Consider the following 26,470-nt stretch of genomic DNA (forward strand, 5'->3'; position numbering starts at 1 on the left):
AGGTATTCAGGGATTAGAAAACTGTGGTCTTCAAATATTCTCCAATGTGTGCTTATCAGTACATTTTGAATATATTCCAAAATATCCACATTTATTTCTAATTCATACTAATTCATACTATACTAATATCCCATATGAAATATAAAAACACAAAAAAAGTTTTAAAAGAATGGGATGATGAATTAAATAATTTTTACATTAAAAACTTATTAAAATTAATGGTTTGAACATGCATTAATGTTTCTTTTAAAAACCTGATTTAACACTTTGGCTATACTGTTCAAAAATCTAGTTTTAAATTCTGATTCCTTCAACACTTGGTTTTAACAAATGTCATAAATGAGAAAAGATCTACAAAAATATATAGAACCAAATGGAAAAGCTTTATCATTTGTTCTTACTAAATCATGATATTCATTTTTTTATTCCCAACCAACCAGGAGTTTTTGCTGAAATTTGGCTAGCAAAATGTCCACAATTGATGTCAAGTTTTCTTCCAAACAAATCAAAAGATATTTTACATTCTGAATGTAAAAGTACCTTTTATATTTTTAAACAATGGGTTTTAAAACTCTGTTCAGCACATGTTTAAACAGGTTAAAAAAATTGTTTCAATGTCAACTGTGTAGATATTTATAATAAACGGCACATTTACAATGTTTCTTGCAACAAAAGCTTAGTTTCTAAATGTCTTATTAATTATCTAACATCCTAAGGTACAACATACACAGGGTGAAGTGCATTGTTAACAACAGTGGATATAAACCTGCATTTCAACTAATCTTGACAATTCCAAATCTTTTTGGCCAACTTCTTGTCAAATTTGATTAAATGGTAATTATTTTTATTCAGTAATGTGCCTGACAATGAGCTCATGTCACAAGCAAGATAAAATTTAGCTCTGTCATTAGTATTATCTTCAATCTGTGGTTTGTTCAAGAGAAATTTCTCTTAAGTTTTTTGTTTTTTTTTTTACTTTGTAAGTATTGGTTTTGTTAACAATTAAATAAAATAATAAACCTACTTACCTTGTAATATACAATCTAAAAACATTGTTATGCAATGCAAACAAATGAGATCACCTCTGTCAATCCCTATGTATTGTGAAACTTCAGTTCTTCCTTCAATATTCCCTGTGTATCCTACATTGCTGATACATTACAATATTGTATCACATAGACATATGAATCAACTGAGTATAGCTCACCTGATACTTTTTTCTCACATCCCAGAGATTACCTTGTACCCTCTATTGGTATCCTCTAAATAGGCTAATTCACTAGAAGAAGGTAGAGGGCTCTTACTATCAAACTAAGGAGCTTAGAATTTACTCAGGAATCAGCTAGAAGCCATTGTTTTCATATCAATTATGTCCCAACTTTCATAAGTTTTTTTTTTTTAATCAAATTTCAGCTACTGAAACAAAAGACTGAGTTTTTTTAAACAACAAACATTTTGAGTACTATTTATAAGACAAAGTTAATGTCATCTCTTCTATGAAGTTCAGTTCCTTTTATAGTATAATCACTAACCTATAACTTAGAACCAAATAAGTACTAAAAATCAAAGAAAGTCTTCTTTCTATATATTTGCATATACTTACTCACAAAGATAAAAATCTGCTAAATTTGTAGAGCAATTCAAACTAAAATGTAGATAGTACACTATATTTAAATAATATAACTTCTATAAGGCATGCCAAGGATATTATAATTATTTTTCTGCAATTAAAAAAATAAGGCAAAAATACAAGAAATAGTGCTTGTAATATAGTACATGGCAGCATAAGAACATGCTAATAAAAGTTATAAATATAATCCAGATTACTAACACATCACTTTTGAGTACTACTGCTACAAGTTTGATTTTGCAATACTATTAGGAAAGGCCTGATAAACAATAAATTTTTTTCAGGCTTCAATAAGGATGTTTATTTTATAAGAACTTATACATAGCTACATAGGAAAAAAATTGTGTCTCTAATTTTTTTTTTAAGGAAAAAATAAAAAACAAAACAGACTTTATTGTTATTTTATTGTTGCAATAATGATATAAATGTCAGAAATAGCCTCTTTAAAATCATTAATCACAAAAATCCTTGGGAGTCAGAATTCAAACTCATGAATTGTAAGGAATCAGATTTGGATTACCAAGCACAGTTTTTACCAAAACAGTGATTCCAATGTAGCAAATAGTCATTATTATCCTTTATCATTGTCTTTCATGTTGGAAGGTGACACTTAAGAATGATTATCAGTATCATTATGATAACCACAACTTTTGGGCCACTATTATCCATGAGGATATATTCAATGACAATTTGAGTTTTCCTATTAGTACCTCCAGTTTGTCTTCTAATGAAATCATTAATGATAATCACCACAGAAATCTTTATAGTTATCCCAAAGGAGAAGCAGCCCCTAACTAAGGAGTCATATTTGCTATGGTATCTACAGCTTTCAGTTAAGGGCAGTTTGATAATACTGGCAATGTAGGTAATAAATTTCAACTTCCTGGCTACTGGAATAGAATATTGTTGACTTTTATGCATCTTCATTTCTTGTAGTTGTCAAATCATTATTTCATGCTTCTCAAAAAAGAGAAGCTTTTCTACTTTGAAAACTTACATATAAAGTTATATTTACTCACAGTAATACTGTCCAAGAGCTTGGCCATATGTTTGATAATCTCACCATGCTGTGCTGGTTGCATTTGTAGTAATTTCTTAATGACCACCACACTTTCTGCAACTACTATTTCTGATGAATAAAAAAAAAAAAATTTTAAATTATTGTATGTTTAAATTAATATAACATATGCTTATAAATCAAGAAGCAATGTGTTACAGAGGATAATTCTGCTCTTCAAGTCAGGAAGAACAAGATCCATATCTCACCAACAACAATTATGAAGTTGTATGACTGAACAAGTCACTGAAATAAATCACAGATGGTTTGCAATATAGTTTGGTAGACATAAAAAGGCAGCAGGAATTCCTCCATACTGAAAACTTTATGCTTGTTCATAATGTAAACTACCTATAAAAAGTGCTCTAGAATTCCTCGTTACAATTTCCTCATCTTTGTATAACACTTCACAGTTTTCAAAAACTTTCACCTACATTGCCTTATTTAATGCTCACAATTCTGTTGGAGAAGGAAATCTTAACATTTTCCACCCATCTTCCCTATTGTATGGGTTAAGAGCCTTATTCTTAGTGAAGGTAAGTATCTTATCCAAAGCTCCAGAATTATAAAGGAAGAGAGAGAGGAATAAAACATGTCTTCAAACTCTGTCTAGTATTCTATTATACCACACTGATTTACAAAGCAGACAAGAAATATTCCACAATCTAAATGTCCTAATAGAGTTTCAGCAAGATGTTTTTCTCAAAATACTAGAGATTAAGGGGATTCAGTTGCATATTAGGAAATTCTGAGGTCCTAGCACTTAAATCACCAACATCCCATTTCTGTAAAGAGAAGAAACAAGAGCAAAAGTAGAGAGTCTAGCAAAGACAGTAGCCATTGTCAAAGGATGATCCATCAGAGTGCCAAAACCATGTGCCATTCCCAGTTTCAAATTTTCATTGTTTTTATAACCATGAGTAAAAAAATTAGACAATGTCTCACCACAATGTTACCTTAGCCACTAAACAAAAAGAGTAGAAACTCTGGCCATAACATGTATAGGAAATGACAAATCTACTTTAATAATGATGTATCATATAACTATTTCTGTTAAAAGATTAAGACACTGATTTTGTATTTATTTTGCTGCCCTTCCTCCTTTTTATTTTTTTTAAACACACAGATTATGTGCCAGTTCAGTAATACATTCTTCTGCACATTTTAATGAGGATTTTAAATAGGCAAGCTGTTCTTAGACTTATAAATCATGCATTTCAGTGCTTATTTTCTGTAACAGGTAGTAATCACTTGAATGAAATATGCAGTTCTTGAAGCTGAAAATAACAGATGCAAATGCAGATGCAAACTGTTTTTCAGGAGCAAAATTCATGCTATAAAGAAAAGGAACAAAAAACCAAATTACAATACAGTTGATACCAAAGCAACACAATTTTAGAATTAAGAGTTAAGAGATCTAAAAGTCACCTAGTTCAAACTCAGACCCTATGTAAGAATATACAAAATTCCCAAATGCCTATTAATCCTCTACTTCCATAATTCTGGAATCATAAAATTTTACTGGCCAGTCTATTCCACTGTTTTGGTTTTGTTTTGTTTTGTTTTGATCTTAAATCCAGTTGGGATTTTTTTTTTAAGTCTTAAGTCTATAATCAATGATATTTGTTTTTCTTTGCTTTTTATTAGGTACAATTATATGTGATATTTTCCCTAGTTTTTCTTTCTTTTATTCCTTTCTTTCCTTCTTCCTTTCTTTCTTTTTTTGCTGGGGCAATTGGGGTTAAGTGACTTGCCCAGGGTCAGAGCTAGGAAGTGTTAAGTGTCTGAGGCCACATTTGAACTCAGGTCTTCCTGACTTCAGGGCTGGTGCTCTATCCACTGCACCACCTGGCTGCCCCCCCCCCCTTTTTCTTAATAAGAACCATTTACAACTACATAGGCACGATTTCATTTCAAATACCTTTCATTCCTTAAATAGCATTTATTCCTATTAGAATCTTTGACCACAGAACAATAGTATGCTTTCTCTAACTTTTTAAAAAAAAAATCTCTTTCATTAAAGTTAAACTACATTAAATATTCTCTTCCTTACTATTATGAACTCTATCCAAAATGGCATGTTCCCTTTTCCTTTCAACCCAAGAATTTTTCTTTGTGGTATAAAATTAAGTTCACATAGGTGTCCCTCCCACAATTCATTTCTATCCCTAAAACAACATATACTCGACGAACCACAAGTTTAAAGCTGTAAAAGATCCAAAAAAATCAACAAGTCCAATTCCCTCACTTGACAAATGGAGAAACTGAGCTGCTGATCAACAGACTTGACTGAAATTACATGGACAGTGGAGTATAAACCCGGGTCCTTTTCTCCTAAAGCTGCTATATTATATACCTTCCAGGCTATATACTTGTGGCTCTCATTTTAAGAGGGAATATATAATCTTAAGAAACTTGATTTCCTTTGATTGTTAATCAATACCCTTAAAATCTTATTTAATTGACCATTGAAAAGGGAAGTTTCCAGAATGATTAGTTGGAACATGCAACAGGAGGGATAGATTTGCAATAATATATCATGTAGGACAATAATGCTAAATTATATACTAAATAAAAATCCATGCCTAACAAAAGCCAACTCCATAGTATTAAAAAAACTAAACCTTCAGGTTTTATGAAATTGAAAGGGAATTTGAATGAATGAGGGAGTATATAGCTGGCATGCAGGGAAGGAAATACCCTAGGAAATGATTCTTTATAAGCAAAGAAAATGGTGGAGAAACAAAAAAGATTTTTTGTAGGCTAGGTTACAAGGCCTACAAAAAGGAAAGAATGTTCTAGAAAATGTATATATAGAAACTATATATAACAGCATTTTATGAGAAATAAAACTATCTAGAGAAATAGTTTCAAGGGGATAGATAAAATGATCTTGCATATTAAGCTGTATCCTATGCTACAAACTTGTGATGGCCTATCTGAAATGCCACTTCTTCCATGAATTCTTCTTGGACCACTAACTTTTTCTTCTTTGAATTTACAGAGAAGTTTGATTTATCACATATTTGCTTATGCATATGTTTCTCAGAACTTAACCTAATGAATTTTAGATATCTTAAAAGATTATGAACTTCTTTAGGGCAGGGATGTTAGATAACACTTCACTTCATACACAGTAGTTACTGGAATTAATATTTATAGAATGAACAAAATTATTAATATGGAAAATATAATTTGTGGAAAACATAATCTGTGAATCTACAGCCAACCATTCTTATTGGCAAATCAATGATTCTTCAAGCATTATCTAGGGATGAAAGGAGAACCAGAAAAATCTTCGGAAAAATCCATAGACAGATTTCTTGAAATAATAATATTTCTAAGATATTTAGGAAGTGTCATGAAAAAGTAATGGGAATTTAAAAACTCATATGGAAAATACTGTTCAAGTCAAAGGAATGACAACAAAAAGTATTACATAATTCCTAGAAGACACCATTGCTCAAAACAGTTTTATTTAGTACTTTGAGACCTTGCATCATACTCTTCTCAATTACCTTAATAGTAAAATTTTTGATGAAAGATTCATTTTTTGGAAATAGTCAAAAATTACACAGAGCAACGGCTGCTAAATTAAGTGGCTTATTAAATCCAGTTAAGACAATTCAGTCAAAAATTGTGCAACAAAAAGCATTAATAGTTCAAAGCCTTCTGTGATCATCTTTTTTCCATAATACAGCTTAGACCGTTTTGTTATTCTTAACTTTCCTCTCCAAAACTTGAACTTTAGCATTCATGATTATAATTCTTAGAAAAGGTTCACTTTTTATCCTACTACAATTTTAAAATACTTATATGAAGGGTCAAAATTAAGGTAAGATAAATTTTGAGCAATAAATTAATTTTTTAAAGAAAAGTTAGTAAAACAAGTCTTATTTCATAACTGTTAATATCTTAGATAATTTCCCAAAATCAGTATTTAATTTTGCAAAATAAAAGCAACACCTCCTATTAAAGATAGAAATGATAAAATCTCATCCCATACTAAAAATAAAACTTGTGGAAATAGGTTAAACTTAAAAAGAGATCTAATGTTTATATATGTAACAATGCAGATGTTGATGTAAATGCAGTTGTAGATTTAACTAAAGATATAGAAATACGTATAATTCTTAGAAATTGAATCATAACAATATTATACAGATGCAGAAGAATGAGAAAATGGACTCCTACTTAACAAAGAATTTTGAGATTAAATATAAATAACTCAATTTTATGCATTTATAAATAATAACAATAATTTAAATAATTTAATAATTTAATAAAAGCTGTATAATTTGAATTACAAAATAAGAATACGAGCACTCCAAGGGCCTCTGATATACCAGTTTGATAGACCTGACTTACCAATCTAGTTTCATTTTTCTATGATTTAAATAATATCATGTATTGAAAATAATATGGAAAGACAAAACCTAATACTAGATAGTCTTAACATTTTGGGTCCACATAAAGGATAAGGTAAATTAAAATTCTTCAAAATAACAAAATGAAGACAATATTTAGATGAAAAAATTATTTTCTACGAAGTGCACATTCTATTATCAGTGGTCACATCTCTAAGAAGCAAAAAGGGAAACACAAATAACACTAGAGAACAACAATGTCTGTATGTAAACATAAATATATAATTGTGCATGTATCTATATCTATATACTGTGAAATCAATCAGTATTAAATTTACTGGCAATATAAACAATTGGGTTTGGTAAACACTTTTTAACTTTAAAATAATGGCATTTCAATTATTTTTAAAAATTAGTCAAATAAATTTAAATAATAACTTTTGAATTAATCCAAAAAGTTTGGGTTGTTTACGATGTTCAATGAAAATATTATGGGAACTGAGGAAATTAAAGTGTGAATTATAACAAAGTAAATAATATTTTTACTAAATGGAAAAGTAAAATAAAAAAATCTTAATCCATTTAGAAAAAATAAATTTTATATTTTTCCCCTATACTGAATATCTCTAAGTTGGCAATTTTATCTCTATTCACATCAAATGATATCCATAAAAACACTTTTGAAATTAAATTTCATTCCCTTTTTTTTTTCTTTTTTGCACTGGATTATTTAAAATAAATTACTTCATATGTGAATAAAAACTTTTATTAGGAAAAGGCTATTTCCAATACCAAATTATTTGCATGGCAATCTTCTCATTAGAAAAATTATTAAAAATATGCTTAATGTTTAAATGCTAAATTTTATATTTAGAATATATAAGTACACATATAAAGTACATGTGCATATAAGTATATCTGTAATAATCATAATTTCATAAATTATTTCTATTATGTTTTGCCCACAGAACAATATTTTCACTAGGCAGAATTTATCATTTCAAGTACAAATACTATAAATAAAACAATTTCTCAAGGAAAATAGTCATGAAAATTTCTTTAGCTAGGAATTTTTTCCTTTCCTTTCTAAAAGTAACTCTATTATTTATGTCTCTAAATATCAAAAACTACATGTATCATCAAAAATTGAATAGATAATTTTTGAATGGATTTTTAACTATGTTGCCAATATTTTTACACTTTTGCTTTGTTTATATCCACCTAAATTTTGCAACCTAATGATGTATAATTCAAATCTAATTTAAATGCAAAATCACTTTAAAAATCAAGCCAATTTCACAGGGCTTAACTTAAAATAGTGAACATAATTTTTAATCTCATCAATTTTACATTTAAAAAAAATGTATTTGCCTGCTTTCAGCACCCTCTGCAGGTGAAGAATTATTATACAACATTCACAACCTATCAGAATGGAGGGGAAAAAATATTTCTTGTGATATGGTAGCTCAAAGGGAGTAAATGTTTTAAAAAACTACAACAAATGAAAGAAACTGCTATTAACACTTGTAGACAGTAATGTTATATTTATCCACCATTTGCAAAGTAAATATTATTTTTTTAAAAGGGCAAAAGTGCTTTAAGGTTCAAATAGTAGTTGGATGCAACTGCTATGCAACACTACTTATATTACAAGTGATTCAAAAGAAAAAATGCAATATATGACAGTTCTAATTGTGCTATTTATTACTTGTAGATCTACCTACAAAGGGGGTCAAATTATTAAGTACTTATAAACAAAAAAGAAGCTGCCTTACCATCTCTGTTGGACAGCAAACATACCAGGCCATTAAGGCAGGTATCGGTTACTTCTGAAATGTTGGTTGCACATCTGCCTATAGCCTGGATGGTCGCTGCAGCAAACTGTTTATCTTGACTTTTCACATAGGTCTAAAGAAAACAGGAAATCCATTAACTGTACATCAGTCTTATTAAATGAAAAATCATGACAAATTTGTCCATTAATTGTGCATTTGTAGTCTTATCAAATGAAAATTATAATATTTATCAAATAGGTATGTATTCTAAAAATACATAATTTACAAAGCAACAAAATTATACTAATATCTTATCTATGACTTGGGTTTTTCATTTAAAGAATGTGCTTTTATGCTAGCTCCAGTCATCTGTGGCCACAGTGGTTTCTGACTACCCAAGAGATAGTGGGGGGCAGTCACCCAAAGACAGCAATTAGTCTGAGTGCAAGGTTGAAGGAGTTGATGAGAACTCTCTCTTCAGGGAGGTTTCAGTCCATTTAACCAGCAGCATCTGTGAATCTATGAATAACCGACCTACCTGCCTCAAAGAACCAGTCCTTTTTTTTCCCCAAGAGACCAAATCAAAGAATTGGAAGATTGAGATGAAGTGGGAAAGGCAAAATGAAAATAATATAGCCTGATAACAAATATTTTATTTTCAAATTATAGAAAGCATAATGATCTTTGGTGCTATCAATTCACAAAAAACATAAAACACTATCTAATCTTCATTAAGAGCAAACAAGTTACAAAAACAAGTTACTAGATGAAGAAAGAACTGAAAGCAAGAAGGACAAGCTTAAAGGGAAACAATGAAAAATCTGCTCCTGAATAGTTACAGACTTTTGAGAAACAAATTCCAAAAAATCAAACAGATGAAAGAAATGATTCTGTTTGGTTAGGGTGGGATTCTTGACTGAAACAGTATATCCTAGAAAACAAACTTTGCATGAAATGACTACAACCACAAATTGGACAATTTTTTAAGGGTGCAAAAAAAAGCAAATAACACTTTTGGGCAATATCTTCCAGTCACACCTGTTGGAAATCGCCCTCAGCAGCCTAACTCCATAGTGAGGATATTACCTTACGATTCCCTTTTCTATCACGTTACATCTTGGTTCATAATTTTTTTAACTGGAATTGATGATTATCTAGTTGTCAATCTGCATTTTGTTTATATAAATATTTAAAATCTGACAGACACTCAAAAGTAAATTAATATTTTTCTAAATATCAAATCAAGAAACAAATATATATTTTACTTTTCATATGAGACTTACAAAGCCAAAAAAATACTGAAACAATATAAGCTTTAAAGATTATGATTTATCAAGAAATAGTATTAGAGTATAAGATTCCATACACAAACCTGAAATTCTCGAAGAAGCGTTGATATGTTGGCTTCATTTGCCAAATTTGTCAATATTTCAAGCTATTAAAAAAAAAAAAAAAAAAAAAAAAAAAAAAAGCATGAACAAAAAGCCCAAAAAGAAAGTCATGACTTTGGGAAAGGATTTTTACAACTAATAAAAGAATCAGGCCTGCTAAATTTGGGATTTGTCAACCCTTCTTTCACAAAACTAGTTCTACATTGACAATTTTATCATTGTTTGAGGAATCCAGTCTGTCTGAGAATTCCTGAACCTTTACTCAGTTTAGTTGCCCTAGTCATTTTCCCAGTAGTCACTTTTTTCCCTTTTAAACTTATCATTTATGTATTAATATTTGAGCTTCTGAGTTACCACCAAAGCCTAGTCATATATTAAGTTTTAAAATTAAATAAATTAAGGAGAAATTTGTTAGATTTTCTAAAATCTTAGGACTCTTCTCAGTGAAAATGAAGATGTCTAAATAAAAAAATTGCCAAATGAACAACAAAATTAAACTCAATTATAAATACAGATTAAAATAATAGTTCACAGCAATTTTGCTTCCATAAGAGTTTATAGTATTAGATTTCTATAGCCATTATATGGTTTAAGCCTCATGTGTGTTACTGAATATTTTTTGCCATATTTCATTAATATTATCTTTAAAAATAATTTTCATTTTCTTGTTTTGATTGATTACATATCCAATATAGGAATTTTGTTTTTCTTTTTCTTCAAAGATGGTAGGAAGAAGATGTAGTTATAAATTTAGGGACTGGGCTACCAGCCCAAAAAAGAAAGGAAAAGAAAAAATCATTAATATATTTTTAAATGTCCAGAAGAGATGAGCAAGAACTCTAGAATACAAGCAAGACAAGAAGCTATATGTTGAACTGATTTATATACCAAAAAGAGAATCAAAGATTCACAGTTTCATGGGCAAACTTCTTTTTGTTCTACTTTCATATGGAAATTCTTATTTTATTTGGTGTTAAAGTATAAAATTAAATAACTGACTATAATAAAAAAAAGAATAATTTTCACCTTTAAATTAATGTACAATAGAAAGCATTTTCTATGCTATTTAGAATCCACAGTGAAAAGGCATTTAATAGGTACTTTACTAAACTATATTTCAAAAGGGGGGAAAAAAAGTTTGATCAATAACCAGTCGCCTATAGCAAGCTATCAAATCAAACAATCAAATTGTTACTAGATCTACTACACTAAAGAGACTCAATGTCAATAAAGTTTCTCAGTAAAGGAAAAAAGGTAAGAAAACCTAAAAAGGATGGATGACATTTACATAGCACTTTATCATTCTCAAAGTGTTTTGTATTTATTATTACATTTAAGCTTCATAACTCTAAGATAATTAATATATTATAAAAACCTATTTTTTAAATTTAGGAAATTAAGGCTCAAAAAGATGAAGGTACATGTCCATTATCAGAATACTAGTGAAATGTTACAAGTTAAGATTCAAACTGAGATCTTGATACTTTCAAGTAAACGTTCTGCTGATCATATATACCCCACAGTCCCTCATGAGAGAAAAGGAAGAGGAATACAGTCATGTGAGAAAAATACAATTTTAAAGAATAAAAAGGATAATCCTGAGCATGGATCAACCAACAGACAAAAAACAAAAACAACAATCACCAATTTGCTAGACTCTATAAAGGCATCAAAAGCTGTGGGTACTTACTGTGAATTCAATAAATCAACAGTATGATATGACATCCAAAATATCTAATAAAATCTTCATTTGCATTAAAAGAGGTATCCAAGTATCCAAGACTATTATTCACAAGATTAGGAACAACCAGGAGAAGAACACAATGTTGACATGACAGAAGATTAACCATAGGAAAACTAGTTGAAGGAATTAGCAATGTTTACTTTGAAAAAGGAAAGATTTGGGAAGGGGATAGGAAAGGAAGCTGTGGAAAGAGATACTAGACTTGATCTACTTGGCCCTAAGATATTAGGTAGAAGATTTAAAAAAACAAATAATAATAATAATAATAATTAAAAAACTGATTTTGGCATCAAATAAGATAAAATTTTCCCAAGAATTAAAGATGTCCAAATGGTGCCTAACAAAGTAGATTTCTAAGAAGTTTAAAAGAGAGAACTGCTCAGAAATGAGTTAGTCCAGAGTAGGGGTGCTTAATTTATTATCTATGAATTCTAAAAAGAATTGGACCCAAACTGTGCATACTATTTGACCCAGCAGTGCTACTACTGGGCTTTTATCCCAAAGAGATTTTAAAGAATGGAAAGGGACCTGTATGTGCAAGAATGTTTGTGGCAACCCTTTTGTAGTGGCCAGAAACTGGAAACTGAGTGGATACCCATCAATTGGAGAATGGCTGAATAAATTGTGGTATATGAATGTTATGGAATATTATTGTTCTGTAAGAAATGACCAGCAGGATGATTTCAGAAAGCCTGGAGAAACTTACATGAACTGATGCTGAGTGAAATGAGCAGCACAAGGAGATCGTTGTACACTTCAACAATGATACTGTATGAGGATGTATTCTGATGGACGTGGCCATTTTCAACAATGAGATGAACCAAATCAGTTCCAATAGAGCAGTAATGAACTGAACCAGCTACACCCAGCAAAAGAACTCTGGGAGATGACTATGTACAAATTCCTTTATCCAAATAAAGGGATTCCAAATCCCTCTATTTTTGTCCACCTGCATTTTGGATTTCCTTCACAGGCTAATTGTACACTATTTCAAAGTCCGATTCTTTTTGAATAGCAAAACAGCTGTTTGGACATTATATAGATTTTATTTAATTTATACTTTAACATATTTTAAAATAGTTTTTATTTACCAGATATATGCATAGGTAATTCCACAACATTGACAACTTCCAAGCTCCTTGCCCAATTTTTCCCCTTCCCCGCCAAATGGCAGGCTGACCAATACATGTCAAACATGTTAAATGTACTTTAACATATTTAACATGTATTGGTCAACTTGCCATCTGGGGAGGAGAGGAAGGGAAGGAGGGGAAAAATTAGAACAAAAGGTTTGGCAACTGTCAATGTTGTAAAATTACCCACAAATATATCTGATAAATAAAAACTATTTAAAATAATAATAATAATAAAATTTAATACCAAATTCTAAGATAAAATAAATATATAAAAAAAAAATAAATAAAAAATTGGACCCACATTTCAATATAATTAGCTTCTTTTGTAAACCTATGTAAACTTATTTTGTGAATTTAAAAATATTCTAAGAGTTGCCCTGGTTATCATGAAATGGTTGTATGATACAATCAAAGGTTGTTCAAATAATGTGTAAGGTCCCTTCCAACTTGAGATTGTGTGAGTCTCCAAAGCTGACATGGTCTAGGCATCAATTTTTCAAAGTAAATTACTTTTAACTAACATTAGTCCTTCTGGAAGGATGATATGTACTCTTAACATTAAAAAAAAAAAAAAAGAAAGAAAGAAAGTTATGCATGAATTGGAAAGTTAATATTTACCATTTTAGGGAAACCCAGAATAAATTAGGCCATAAACCAGTAAGAATAGAAGTATGGATCTCACATTCACCTACACACCTTGATATATTTCTTTTATATTTTACTTTATATGGAACATTTAAGAAGATAAACATTTCTCATAGAAAAACAAATAAATCATGTTGGATGTTTATAGTTAAATGTTTACAGAAAAAATCTAAAGATATAAACTTTATTTCATTTCCCATTTATCTCTATTTATCTCATCAGTATGAGACACAGTTTCATGGGAAAAACGCTGGACATAGATAGGAAAGATTTAAACTATGTGAAGGACAGTTCTGTGGTATTAGATATTCAAGTCATTGCCTGCCATCTAGGGGAGGGGATGGAGGGAGAGAAGAGAAAATTTGCAACAGAAGTGAGTGCAAGGAAAATGTTGCAAAAATTACTCATGCATATGTTCTGTCAATAAAAAGATATAATAAAAAAAAAAAGATATTCAAGTCATTTCCTAGAATCAGTTTTATCAAGTGTTAAATGGGAACAATAATACAAATCAACTAGCTATAATGAGGAAACTATATAAATGAGTTACTGTTACTACAACTACTACTAAGTAGTACAATTACCAAAAAGTGTTGTAAGAAAAGCATTTCAGGAGGCAATCACCTTTTTTTTTTTTTTTTTTTTTTTGGAGAGGGGGAAAAGGGGGAGGGGAGGGAGAAATGGCTAAAGAATCTAAATAATATCACAGATGCCTGCTTCACATTTACTGCAGTCACCAGTAGGGCTTAGTGTTGACCAACAAGAAATATAGCTTCTCATATCTCTTTTCCCTTGTCTATCTTCAGTTCCTAGATACTGCTAGGAAGCATACAAATATAAGTTGCATGAGGAAAATATATTGATTAGAATGTAACATGGTTATGGGTATATGTGTGAGAGAAAGAGAGAGAGAGAGAGAGGGAGAAAGAGAGAGAGAGAGAGAGAGAGAGAGAGAGAGAGAGAGAGAGAGAGAGAGAGTAAAGTTTTACAGTTAAGCCTCTTACATTAGAATTCTAATCTCTAATGTTTAGAATCCTATGTTTTTTGTTTCTGTTTTATCTCTCTTTTTTTTTTTAATAAATCAAACATAAGAAGATCATCTATAAAACCGAAAAACACCTACCTTCAGTGTCTTGATCATGGTTGGATCAGTTGATCTAACATAAAAACTCTTCAAATAAGGTTCAAACATACCCTAATTTTTTAAAGGGGAAAAAAAAAAAAAAAGGAGATTAATGGCATATCCATTTGTCATTTTCCTAAATTGTAAGTGATATGCATACCTTTCTCTGAATTGACATAGTTGCTATATTCTGTAGAACAATGTACTGCACCTCCCTAGAAACAAAAGCAAGTTTTTATTAGACATATTTTTCAATAAAATGACATTAATTAAAGTAAGAAAAGTAAAGGAAAATAAAAAAAGAAAGTAAGGAAAATAAGGAATATATTTAATACTCATAAAGCTTCTTAGAAAATCTCAAACTTTAATAGAAAAAAGATTGTTTTTTTACCATTTGCCACAAATAAGTCAAATTCAAAATATTAGCCAAGTCAATCTGACATTAACTGATATCTGAAATTAGAAGATTTCAAAAGTAATCTAAAGACTGGAAAATAGACAAATAAGTGGTGATATATTACTATGATAAAATAGTGTTGTACAGTTTAAAAAGTTGAGGTCTGAAGAATGCAGAGAAAAATGGAAATACTGAAGTAATGATGAATAAGTAAGATGAGCCAAGAAAACAATATGTATCCCAATGAAAGAACTCTGGGAAATGAGTGCTGAACAACTACATAGCATTCCCAAACCTGCCTGCATTTTTTATTTTCTTCACAGATTAATTGTACAGTATTTCAAAATCTTGATTCTTCTTGTGTAGCAAAATAACTGTATGGATATGTGTATGTATATATAAATATATAAATATAAATATATATATTGTACTTAATATATGCTTTAACATAATTAACATGAAAAATATGCACAATAACTAGAATAAAATAAGTAAAAAGAACAGAATAAAATTGGATGCTATATAATTATAAAAAACAAGTTTGGCCTATGGAGAAGAAAAAATGTACTTCCTTTCATCGAAAAGTTTATAGGAATTATGGCATAAATTGTACATAGGCTATGAAATATGACAGGTTGGTTGTTTTTCCTGAATCTTTTTGAGATGAACCAAATCAGTTCCAATAGAGCAGTAATGAACTGAACCAGCTACATCCAGTGAAAGAACTCTGGGAGATGACTATGTACAAATTCCTTTATCCAAATAGAGGGATTCCAAATCCCTCTATTTTTGTCCACCTGCATTTTGGATTTCCTTCACAGGCTAATTGTACACTATTTCAAAGTCCGATTCTTTTTGAATAGCAAAATAACTATTTGGACATGTATACATATATTGTATTTAATTTATACTTTAACATATTTACCATGTATTGGTCAACCTGCCATCTGGGGGAAGAGGTGAGCGGAAGGAGGGGAAAAGTTGGAACAAAAGGTTTTACAATTGTCAATGCTAGATTTTTAAGCTCTATCTGGTAGGGAAAAAAAAAAATCAATATTTAAGACTAAACCTGACATCATTTTAAAATAAGCTTTTATCATTATTAAATTGTATCTAAAGTCTTCTTTGTAATAATCAAATGTAAATTAACATAAAAAGTAAAAGACAAATCATAATTTCTTAAATACAAGTTCTAAAGAAACAGGAAAAAAATCAAGAGGAGGGAGGACTGACCTACCTATTACTACGAAGTAAACGTACTAATGATTTAGAAATAATACCAGCTTCAGATTTTGGTGATAAATGCCAATACAGCTGAGCAACTGCCATCACCACCTGAAAAAGAGTGTTAAATATCATTAATAACTCCTTTTAAAAATTTGCTTTAAATTGAACTGAGGTCTTTATGCTTATGTAAATCTAAAAGAACAGAACTACAAGATGAAAATTACTAATCCAAAACCATAGGACCATATATCTAGAGTTCAGTGGGAATTCAGGAGCACTGAATGTGACACTAACGTCCTCATTTTACAGATAAGGAAAATGAGGTTCAGGGAGAAGAGGGGACAAGCCCAAGATCTCACAGGTAGCAAAAACCTTTGAACCTATTTCCTATGATTCTAAATCGAGTACTCGCCCTTTCCACAGAAGTACACCTAAGTCCTAATCTTGGAAAATGCTCCTTTAAAATTTAATGAAAGCATGAAAATGGACAGGAAAATACATAATATTTTACATAATTATAGTTGGAGCTTAATGTTAATGTGTAAGAAAAAAAATTCAAGTCAGTGCAAAACTTGCTGTTTTTGGTTTTGTTGGAAGAGTAAAAAACCATGATCGAAGGAGGATAAAGATATGTAAAGGAGAATTTGAAGGTTTGAGAAAGGAGGAACAGGCTAAAGATTGATTTGAGGGATATACAATTTGGAGGGACTTCAGAAAATGAAAAATGAGGAGGAAGAAGCAAAGAAGTTAGAAGGACTCAAGAAAAAGAAAAAAAAAAAATTAAAACAAGGCAATTAGTCAATAAGCCTTTATAAAGAACCTGTTACTTGCCAAACTTTGTACTATTAGATAGAAATACAAAAATAAAAATAAAACAGTCCCTACCCTCAAAGTGTTCATAACAAGAAGGGGAGAAAGATTTGTGGATGTGGTACTACCTTAGTCCAGGCACCTTATCTACTCTTGACTGATCAATTCAACAAACTTGGGGTCTCTGGGTCTCATCTCTGTCTACTACAGCACATCTTAAACATTACTGCCAAAGAAATTTTCTAAAAGGACATAATGATCATTTGATTCCTCTACTTAACAAACTTCAGTGATTTTCAATTATCTCTAGGATAGAACAGCTTCTGTTTAGCTTTTAATGCACTGCACAACCTAATCTACTCTCCAATCTCTCCCACATATACCTCTGCCCAGGCAAACAGGCAATTTTTTCTCTGTTCCTTACATAGAGCCCTCTACCTCCTATGTCTCCTTGCCTTTGCACTGGCCCATATGCCTAGAAAGTAGTCACTCCTTACCTCTATATCAGAGAGATACTTTTTTTTCTTTAAGATGCAACTTAAGCACTGCTTCTGGATAAAACTTCTTGAATCCTCCAGTTATCACTACCATTCTTTTCAAACTATTTTGCATGTATTTATATTAACTTCCTATTTATATTGTATATGTATTTTTATATTTACCCAATGTCTCCTAAATTAGGAGATACGTTTATTGAGAAAAGAGATTGTTTCATTCTTTGTACTTGAATCCCTAGAGCTAGGACATCTAAACATCCTAGAGCAGATGTTTAATAAGTATTTAATGATTAAAATGGGGAGGGGGAAAAAAAAAAGAAAAAACAGCTGAGCAACCCAAAGACATAATGTTGTAAAAATCCAGGAAATTTATAGCTGGGGAATTCTGACATTATTCAAAAATTGTTAGCATCTTTGTCCCCTACCAATAACTGTTGGCATGGGAGAACTGAGCCCAAGGGTCAAAGAGAAGAAAGAATTTAGATTACCTTTGTTTATGGAAGGGATGGAAGATTTCTGAGGTAGGCAGGAAAGAAAATCAGTTCAGTCAGAAGGAGATATCCAACACCTCATTAGGTCTGGGCAAAGGAGACTGGGAAGGAAGAAAAAGACTGGGTATTGTTTCTGCCAAGCCTTCTGGCTGCAAGCTGCAATCTGGAGGGCAATGTAAAAGATTGTGTTGGCCAAGAAAAATGATTTTTTTGTTTCAAAAGACTTTCAGTGGGGAAAAAGTGTGGGGGGGGGATGAGGATGTGAAAAAGCAGATCCAAGTACGTGTTAAGAAGTTGTAAGATATAAGGATGTGTAGCACAGGGGAGAAAGGAAAGAAAAAAGACAGAACATATTAGAAGTGAGTAAGAGATGTGGTTCTTTCTGAAGACAAAACCATCTGAAACAAGAAACAACTGTCTGTCCTGTAATAAATATGGTAGATCTTTCAGGTAAGAGATCATCAAGACTTTTGTGTAAAAGATAACTCTTTATTTGCATAAAGAGTTAAGTGAAGGAGAACATGAGTTGGTGACAATGCTAAGGAATAACAAGAGTTTAGAGAAGGAGGACATGAATAGGGGGAGTTGGTGACAATGTCAAGGCATAACATAAAGCATCTATCTGCTGACACAATGACTATGTTAAAATTAATAATAATGAAAATAATACTTACTGACTCAAATATTTATTTTTAATTTATGAAATAAAACAAGCATTTCCATGACATAGTATAATAAAAAATGATTTCACATGAAATTATGTACAATTTGCTATTCCTTTTAAATATATAATAAAGTTATAATCTAAATTTCTTTTTTCCCCCTTTTTCCTCTCTCCCCCAGAGATGGCTACCCAATTAGACACCAATATATGTGTGTGTGTATTTATCAGTTCTATCCCTGGATGCAGATAGTCTTCTTTCACATATTCTCTGCTAAGTGGCGCAGTGGATAAAGCACCAGACCTGAATTCAGGAGAAATCTGAGTTCAAATCTTAACACTTAACACTTCCTAGCTGTGTGACCCTGGGCAAGTCACTTAGTCCCAATTGCCTCAGCAAAAACAAACAAACAAACAAACAAACAATATATATACTCTGTAGTCAATTTGAATATTTATAATAACCAAAATTATTTTGTTACTCAAGGTTGTTCTTAAACAATATTTCTATATACATAGAGCATTTTATTGATTTTGCTCATTTTGCTTTTTATTATTTCATGCAAGTCTTTTCATGTTTTTCTAAGATCAAACTAATCATTTCTTATAGCCCCGTAGTATTCGAACACAATCACATAATACAACTTGATTAGTCATTGCCCAACTGACAGGTATCCCCCCCCCCTAATTTTTAGTTCTTTTCCACCAGTTAAAAAGCTGCTAAAATAAATAATTTAGAACAAACAAGTTCTTTTTCTTTTTCTCTAATCATCTTTGACATCATACCTAGGAGTGGTACTACTGGGTCAAAGGATATAAGCAGCTTAATAACTCTTTGGGCACAATTCCAGATTATTCTTCAAAAGAGATGGATTTAGATCACAATTCCACTAATAAGTGTTCCAATTTTTCCACATCCCCTTTAACATTTGCCTTTTTTTTTCCTTTCAAACATTTTAGCTAATCATATAGGTGTAAAATGGTATCTTAAGGTTGTTTTATCATTATACTTTAATAGATTTTTGTAATGCTTCAAAGCTTGCAAAGTGATTTGAAAATATCTCATTTAATCCTTAAAATAACTCTGAAAGATGAGTGCTATTATTATTCCCATTTCAAGACAAACACAGGTTAAATGGTTAGGATGATCTGAGATTGGATTTTAATTCAAGTCTTATTCCAGGTTTAGTGCTCTAACCACAGTGCTCCTATCAACCAATAATTCTTTCTAAATTTGGCGTACACATTCAGAACATTACAAAAAATGCCTAAGATATGTCAAATCTAATGACTATTATTCTAGAAATTCACATGGGCACCAGTGAACCAATTGATACTGCCAGAAGAAATCTAGAATGAATGATAGATTACAGAGTTGTACTAAAGAAAATGAAGAGGAAAAAGAAAATTTAATGTTTTCTTCACTGCTACCAACCTTAGTGCCTGAAAACGAGATTTGGGAAATGAACAGCTTGGTTAGAAGATTGAGGGAAAGGGGAGAAGAGAAATTTAAGCTCCCTAGGACACAGCATAAAATGCAAGCAGGAAAAAAAAAAAAAAAAAAACAAAAACACATTATTTGAAAAACGCATTTTAAAGAAGGGAAGGAAAAGGCATGATATAATAATTATTGGGTATTTTAATTACACAAACATCTGATGGAGTTCATACTCTCTGACATGGAATCACTCACTGACAATTTCCTTACTTGTCTTCATGATCCACTTCAAGAAGGGAAAACTTTCTTATAAATCAGATCCTTACAAACAGGAAGAAAAAACATATAAAACACATATGGGGTAGAGATGATGAGAATTTCAGGAGAAACTGACCACCTTGTCTTTGAGTTTCTAAAACAGAAATATACATATATGACTGAATTTTTGGATAATAAGGTCTCAAATAGTTCATAAACCAGATAGATTTCATGAAAAAAGTTCAATAGGTGACATCAAGACAGAAAGAATGAGAATCTCTCAAGAATAAATGTTGAAGATTTTTTTTAAATGCAGTAAGAAAGGGGAGGGGAAGGAATTTGTCTAAAGAGCAATGAAAATGCATAGGGAAGTTCAACACCAAATGCAAGGTTTTATTTTGTTTTGTTTTCAGAGGTAGAAAGTGGCACCCATTTACATAGCACTTCGCTTATTTTTATTAAATTATATTTTCAGTTCCAGAATCTTTTCCTCTCTTTTCTGTAGTCCAATCCATCATGAACAACAAAACCAATGAAATCATTCAAAATAAATTTCCACACTAGACAAATTCAGGAACAGGAGATAGGGTGGAAATATATGTAATCTAAATTGTATACTGAATGCATCTCTCTAGAGGTAGAATGCGTTTCTCCTTATGAGGCATTTGGAAATGAGATAGGCCACTGTGTTGATCCGTTACTTCAGTCGATTACCTGTATTGCTGTTAATGGGTAAATTATTTGCTTGATTCTCGTTTCTCTTTCAATCAGTTCATATAAGTCTTCCCAAATTTGTCTGAATCCATATCTCCCTCATTTCTTACAACACAATGGTATTCCATCACATTCATACATTATATAACTTGTTCAGCCATTTCCCAATTAATGGGTATCCTCTCAGTTTCTAATTCTTTGCCACAAAAGAAAGAGCTGGTATAAACATTTTTATGTACTTGGGATCTTTATCCTTTGTCTTTGATCTTTTTAAGGAAACTAAGTATCAGTACTGTTAGGTTGAAAGTTAGGTAGGACACTTAAAACAGGTTTTGGATTTAACTCCAAATTGCTTTCCAAAATGGTTGGACTACTTTACAGCATGACCAACAGTACAATAACATATCTGTTTTCTCACATGCTACCTAACTCATCAGTTTCCTTTTCTACCATCTTCCTAATCTGATGGGAATAAGGTGATACCTTGGAATCTTTTAAAATTTGCACTTCTCTAAATATTACTAGGAAGGCAAATAAGTGGATGAGCAGATAGAGTGCTAGATCTGGATTCATTTCCAACCCAGACACTTAGTAGCCTCAGACTCTATGGGGAAGTCACTTAACTTCTGTTTGAATTGTTGTGTGTCTTCAATTTTCAAAGATGATCAATGGCATAAAGGAAGTAATATCTTGTCATGTGTATACAATAGATGTAAGTAAGAGACCTCACTTTCTCTTCCAGAGTCACAGAAGTTTGGTAGCAAAACAAAAGTAAATATTATCAGAGATGGCACAGGAGGCAGTGGCTGACTTTGGCATCTTTGATATGTTATCAAGCTTAAGTGCTTCACAGAACCTGCTTCAGATGCCTTCATGGCTACTGGAACAAACTGTTTTATCTGCCCATTCCATCACAGGAAGTCTTCACATGTTTGAAGCTGATATTCTTCTAACTTATCAAAGGATTTGAGTTATCCTCAGCCGGATTTGGCTCATCTGAGACAATTTGACCAGAGTGTGGCTGCTGTGTATGCTACACCTTCTTGGAGTCATGGGGGCATCTTGGGTGATAGGCAAACACCAAAGGCAGATGAGCATCCCTGAAAAAGGTTCTGTTAAGCCCTCACAAAAGAGGAGCTAGTCTTTTTTGAACACCCCACAGACCTATTTGAATTAATCCACTAGAGAAAGAAATGACAAATCATACCATATTTTTTTTTTAGAGGGGAGAGGCAGGGGGTTGAGGCAATTGGGGTTAAGTGACTTGCCTAGGATCACACAGAGAGGAAATGTTAAGTTTCTAAGGCCAGATTTAAACTCAGGTCCTCCTGACTTCAGAGCAGGTCCTCTATGAGAGGAGATAGCACTACCAAGCTGCCCCACACACCAGTATCTTTACCAAGAAATGCCCAAGGACAATGCAGTCTATGGAATCATGAAGAATCAAACATAACTGAATAACAAGTGTTAACTATTTAGAGAATTATTTCAAATGATTATTGAAAATTTTGATTTCTTCCTCTGAAAAATACCTATGCATATCCCATTGATCATTGATTCCAAATGATCATTGATCATTTATAAATCAGGGAATGGCTCTTAACCTCTTAACATTATCAAAGAAATTGCTACAAAGATTACACCTTCCCAATTCCCATCTTTCCTTCTAGCTTCATTGATTATTTTTGTGCATTTTTAAATATCTTATGTAATCAAATTATCAATATTCCTTCATAAACCTATTTCTTATTTAGTCATGAACTTTCCTCCTAACTATAAATGTGACAGATAATTTTTTTCCATGTTCCACAAGTTTGCTTATATTATCCTTCTTATCTAAATCATTACCCAAATTAAGATTCTCTTCATATAAAGTGTAAGATGGTGGTCTATTCCCACTTTCTGAAAGATTATTTCTGAAAGAGTTGTGTCTAATAGTGAGTTCTTACCCTAATTGCTGAGATGTTTGGGTTTATCAAACATTAGTTTACTGGGATCATTTTTTTCTATTCACTATGTACCTAATCTTTTCTATACAATCACTCTACTTTTATCTAGTACCAAACTTTTGATGATTATAGCTTTGTAGAATAGTTAGATATATAGTAGTACTAGGCACCCTTCCTGGACACTTTTATCATTTATGTCCTTGATATTCCTGATACTACTGTTTTCTTCTAGATGAATTTTAAAATTATTTTTCTAAGTCAAAGGTTATTCTTTCTTAGCTGAATGGCACAATACTGAATAAATTAATTTAGGAAATGTCACATTGATTACATTGTTTCAGCCTACTCATGAGGAATTAATATGTTTACTTATTTACATGAGGCTAACTTGTCATTGAGTTATGCAATTGAGTTCATAAAGTTAAAAGATGTTGTTTTGATTAATCTTTGATTCTCAGGAAGGTAATAATAATACCTATAAAATATCCTCTGCAAAAAGAGATGCTTTTGTTTCCTTGTTGTCCTTGTTTATTCTTTTCATTTCTTTTGTTCAGTTATGCATTTTACCTAATATTTCTAGTAAAATTACCTGGCATTTCTAAGTAACCATAAAACAATGGTGATAATGAACATCTTTGCATTACTCCTGATCTTAATGGAAAGACTTCTAGTTTATTCCCATTATGGATAATGATTGCTATTTATATTAGAATGATACTACTTATGATTGTTTTTTTAAAATAGCTTTTTTTTTAAACTATGCATTCTAATGATTTTAACAGAAAAGGGTATTGTATTTTGTCAAAAACTTTTTTTTTCAATCTTTGGAAATAATCACATATTTTTTGTTATTTTTTATTACTAACATAGTCAATTATGCTTAAAGTTTTAATAATATAGATCTTGTAGTGTGCTTTCTAGAGCTCCCAAATTGGGGTGACAAAATATACTATGCTTTTTAGAGCCCCACATTGGGTGCCAATGTCCAGACTAGCTCTCTGGAGGATCTTGGGACCAGCCTTGGTCTCAGTGGAGGAGTGCAGGAGGCAGGAGAGCCACAAAAGGATGGTCAAACATGTAATGTCTCATTTCCAGTCCTTCTCAGCTCTTAAATACCTCAGTACGATTACATCATTACAGCACACTAAGTATATGTGAACTAAAGAACTATTACATCACCTTACTAAATAATAAGTATATGTGAATTAGAGAACCATTATCTCATCAATCACAGTGAGTTAATAACCCGCTATAAGTATCTTTGCGTCAAGTGTACTTCTCCAGAGTTCCTCAATATCTGCAGTCCTCTACAAACCTAGTCCTACATCTTAATATAATCCCAGCCTGATCATATTGCTTATATCTTATTTAAAATTTTTAGTGTCAATATTTACTAAGAAAATTGATCTATAAATTTCTTTCTCTATTTGGGCTAGCAAAACCATATTTGCTTTAATAGGATTCCTTTGCCTATTTTTTTTTCAAATAGTCTACATGGTATTGGAATTAACTTAAAAAAAATATTTGGAAGAATTTAATTGTGAATTCATTTCTGCCTTGGGGTATTTTACTAACTGTTTTCTCTTGTACCTCATTTAACTTTTTTTTTTGTTTGTTTGTTTTCCAAATTTATAATAATAAGATAAGAATAAGAAACAATAAAAAGAGAAAAGCAATACAAAACAAAGTGAAATAAAAGAAAAAAGAACATTTTAATGTGCCCAGAAGAACATCAAAATATATAACAAATATCAATTTAAGAATGTGTGTGTGCACACACATGTAGAAGCAATTATACCCATGAGTTTGTTTATCTTTTCTTTACTTCCTTGTAAATCGTTCTTTTGTCCTCTGCTGAACACATTTTTTACTTTATTCTCTTTCTCCCCTTTTCATCCTCTCCACCCCCAAGCAGGCTATAGTAAAAAAGGATATATTTATATATGCATATGTAGATATATACATACACACGTATTCATATCCTCCCCACACACACACATACACATCTCTATCCCTCCCAACTTTTTCATTAAATTCTGCTGCATAATTTGACTATTACTTAATCTCTCTCCACCCAAAGATTCCTCCCTTGACTTCTTCCTTCACCCGTTGCTTCCCCATCTACCCATCCTTCCTCCCTTATTTCTTTATAGATTTTGGAGGGTGCTATACCCTTCAAGGTATTATTATATATAGTGTAACCCATTGAACCCATTCCCAATGTGAGTAGGTTTTCAGAATCTACAAGTTTTCTTCCTCCCCTTTCTAATGCCTCTGTCATCTATTCCTCCTCCTCCTCCTCCTATACAAATATACATTTGTATAACAATTTTTACCTTTACTCTGCCAATCTTTCTTTGAGTTTGCCCTATAGTTCATATAAACCTCAAACATAAGGGATTAATTTCCTGTGTGTAAAACAAACAAAAACTATTTGTCCATGTTGAGTTCTTTAAAACTGCTCTTTCATATTGCTTCTTATATGTTAAATTTTCTGTTAAATATAGATTTGGTTGATATAAAGTCCTGAAAATCTGCAAGTCCAATGAAGGCCCTTTTTTCTTCTCATTCAAAATTTTGCTGGATATGATATTTTTGGCCACAGGCCCAGTTGTTTTGCTTGTCGTTACATAGCATTCCAGGACTTGCAGCCTTTTATTATAGCTGCTGATGTCTTGTACAATTCTAATTGTACTGCCAGAATATTTGCATCTTTTTCTTGTTTCTTGCAAAATTTTCTCTTTGATCTGGGGGTTTCAAAATTTGGCAATAATATTCCTATCACTTTTCCATAAAGGACTTCTTTGAGGTGGTGATATCAGTGGATGTTTTTCTATGTCTACTTTTCCCCTTATGTTCTAGCTTTCCAGGACAATTTTCTAGGATTATTTCCTGAATTATTGTGTCAAGGTTATCTTTTTGTTCACAGCTTTGTTAGTCAATTAGTCTTATATTTTCTCTTCCTGATCTGCTCTCCAAATCTGTTGTTATGAGATGTTTCACAATTCTATTCTATTTTCTCATTCTTTATAATCTGTTTTGTTATGTCTTGGTCTCTCAAAGCTTCACTGGCTTCCCTTAGGCCGATTCTAATTTTCATAGCATTATTTTCATCTTTGAGACTTTGTGTCTCCTTTTCTAATTAGTTAACTTTTTTAAT

General features: G+C 31.4%; 1 protein-coding gene across 2 annotated transcripts in view; it reads right to left on the minus strand.

Moving 5' to 3' along the window:
* Positions 1-26,470, minus strand: part of AP3B1 (adaptor related protein complex 3 subunit beta 1) — a 318,879-nt gene that overhangs the window by 148,082 nt on the left and 144,327 nt on the right. For both annotated transcript variants that reach the window (XM_074282333.1, XM_074282332.1), the window contains exons 9-14: positions 16,503-16,600; positions 15,029-15,083; positions 14,869-14,940; positions 10,202-10,264; positions 8,830-8,962; positions 2,650-2,759 (exon numbers count right to left, since the gene is read on the minus strand). In XM_074282333.1, coding sequence (XP_074138434.1) covers positions 2,650-2,759; positions 8,830-8,962; positions 10,202-10,264; positions 14,869-14,940; positions 15,029-15,083; positions 16,503-16,600 — 531 coding nt within the window. The remainder of the gene's footprint in view (positions 1-2,649; positions 2,760-8,829; positions 8,963-10,201; positions 10,265-14,868; positions 14,941-15,028; positions 15,084-16,502; positions 16,601-26,470) is intronic.

The sequence above is a fragment of the Sminthopsis crassicaudata genome, chromosome 1 (assembly GCF_048593235.1).
Source record: "Sminthopsis crassicaudata isolate SCR6 chromosome 1, ASM4859323v1, whole genome shotgun sequence".
Classification (NCBI taxonomy): Eukaryota; Metazoa; Chordata; class Mammalia; order Dasyuromorphia; family Dasyuridae; genus Sminthopsis; species Sminthopsis crassicaudata.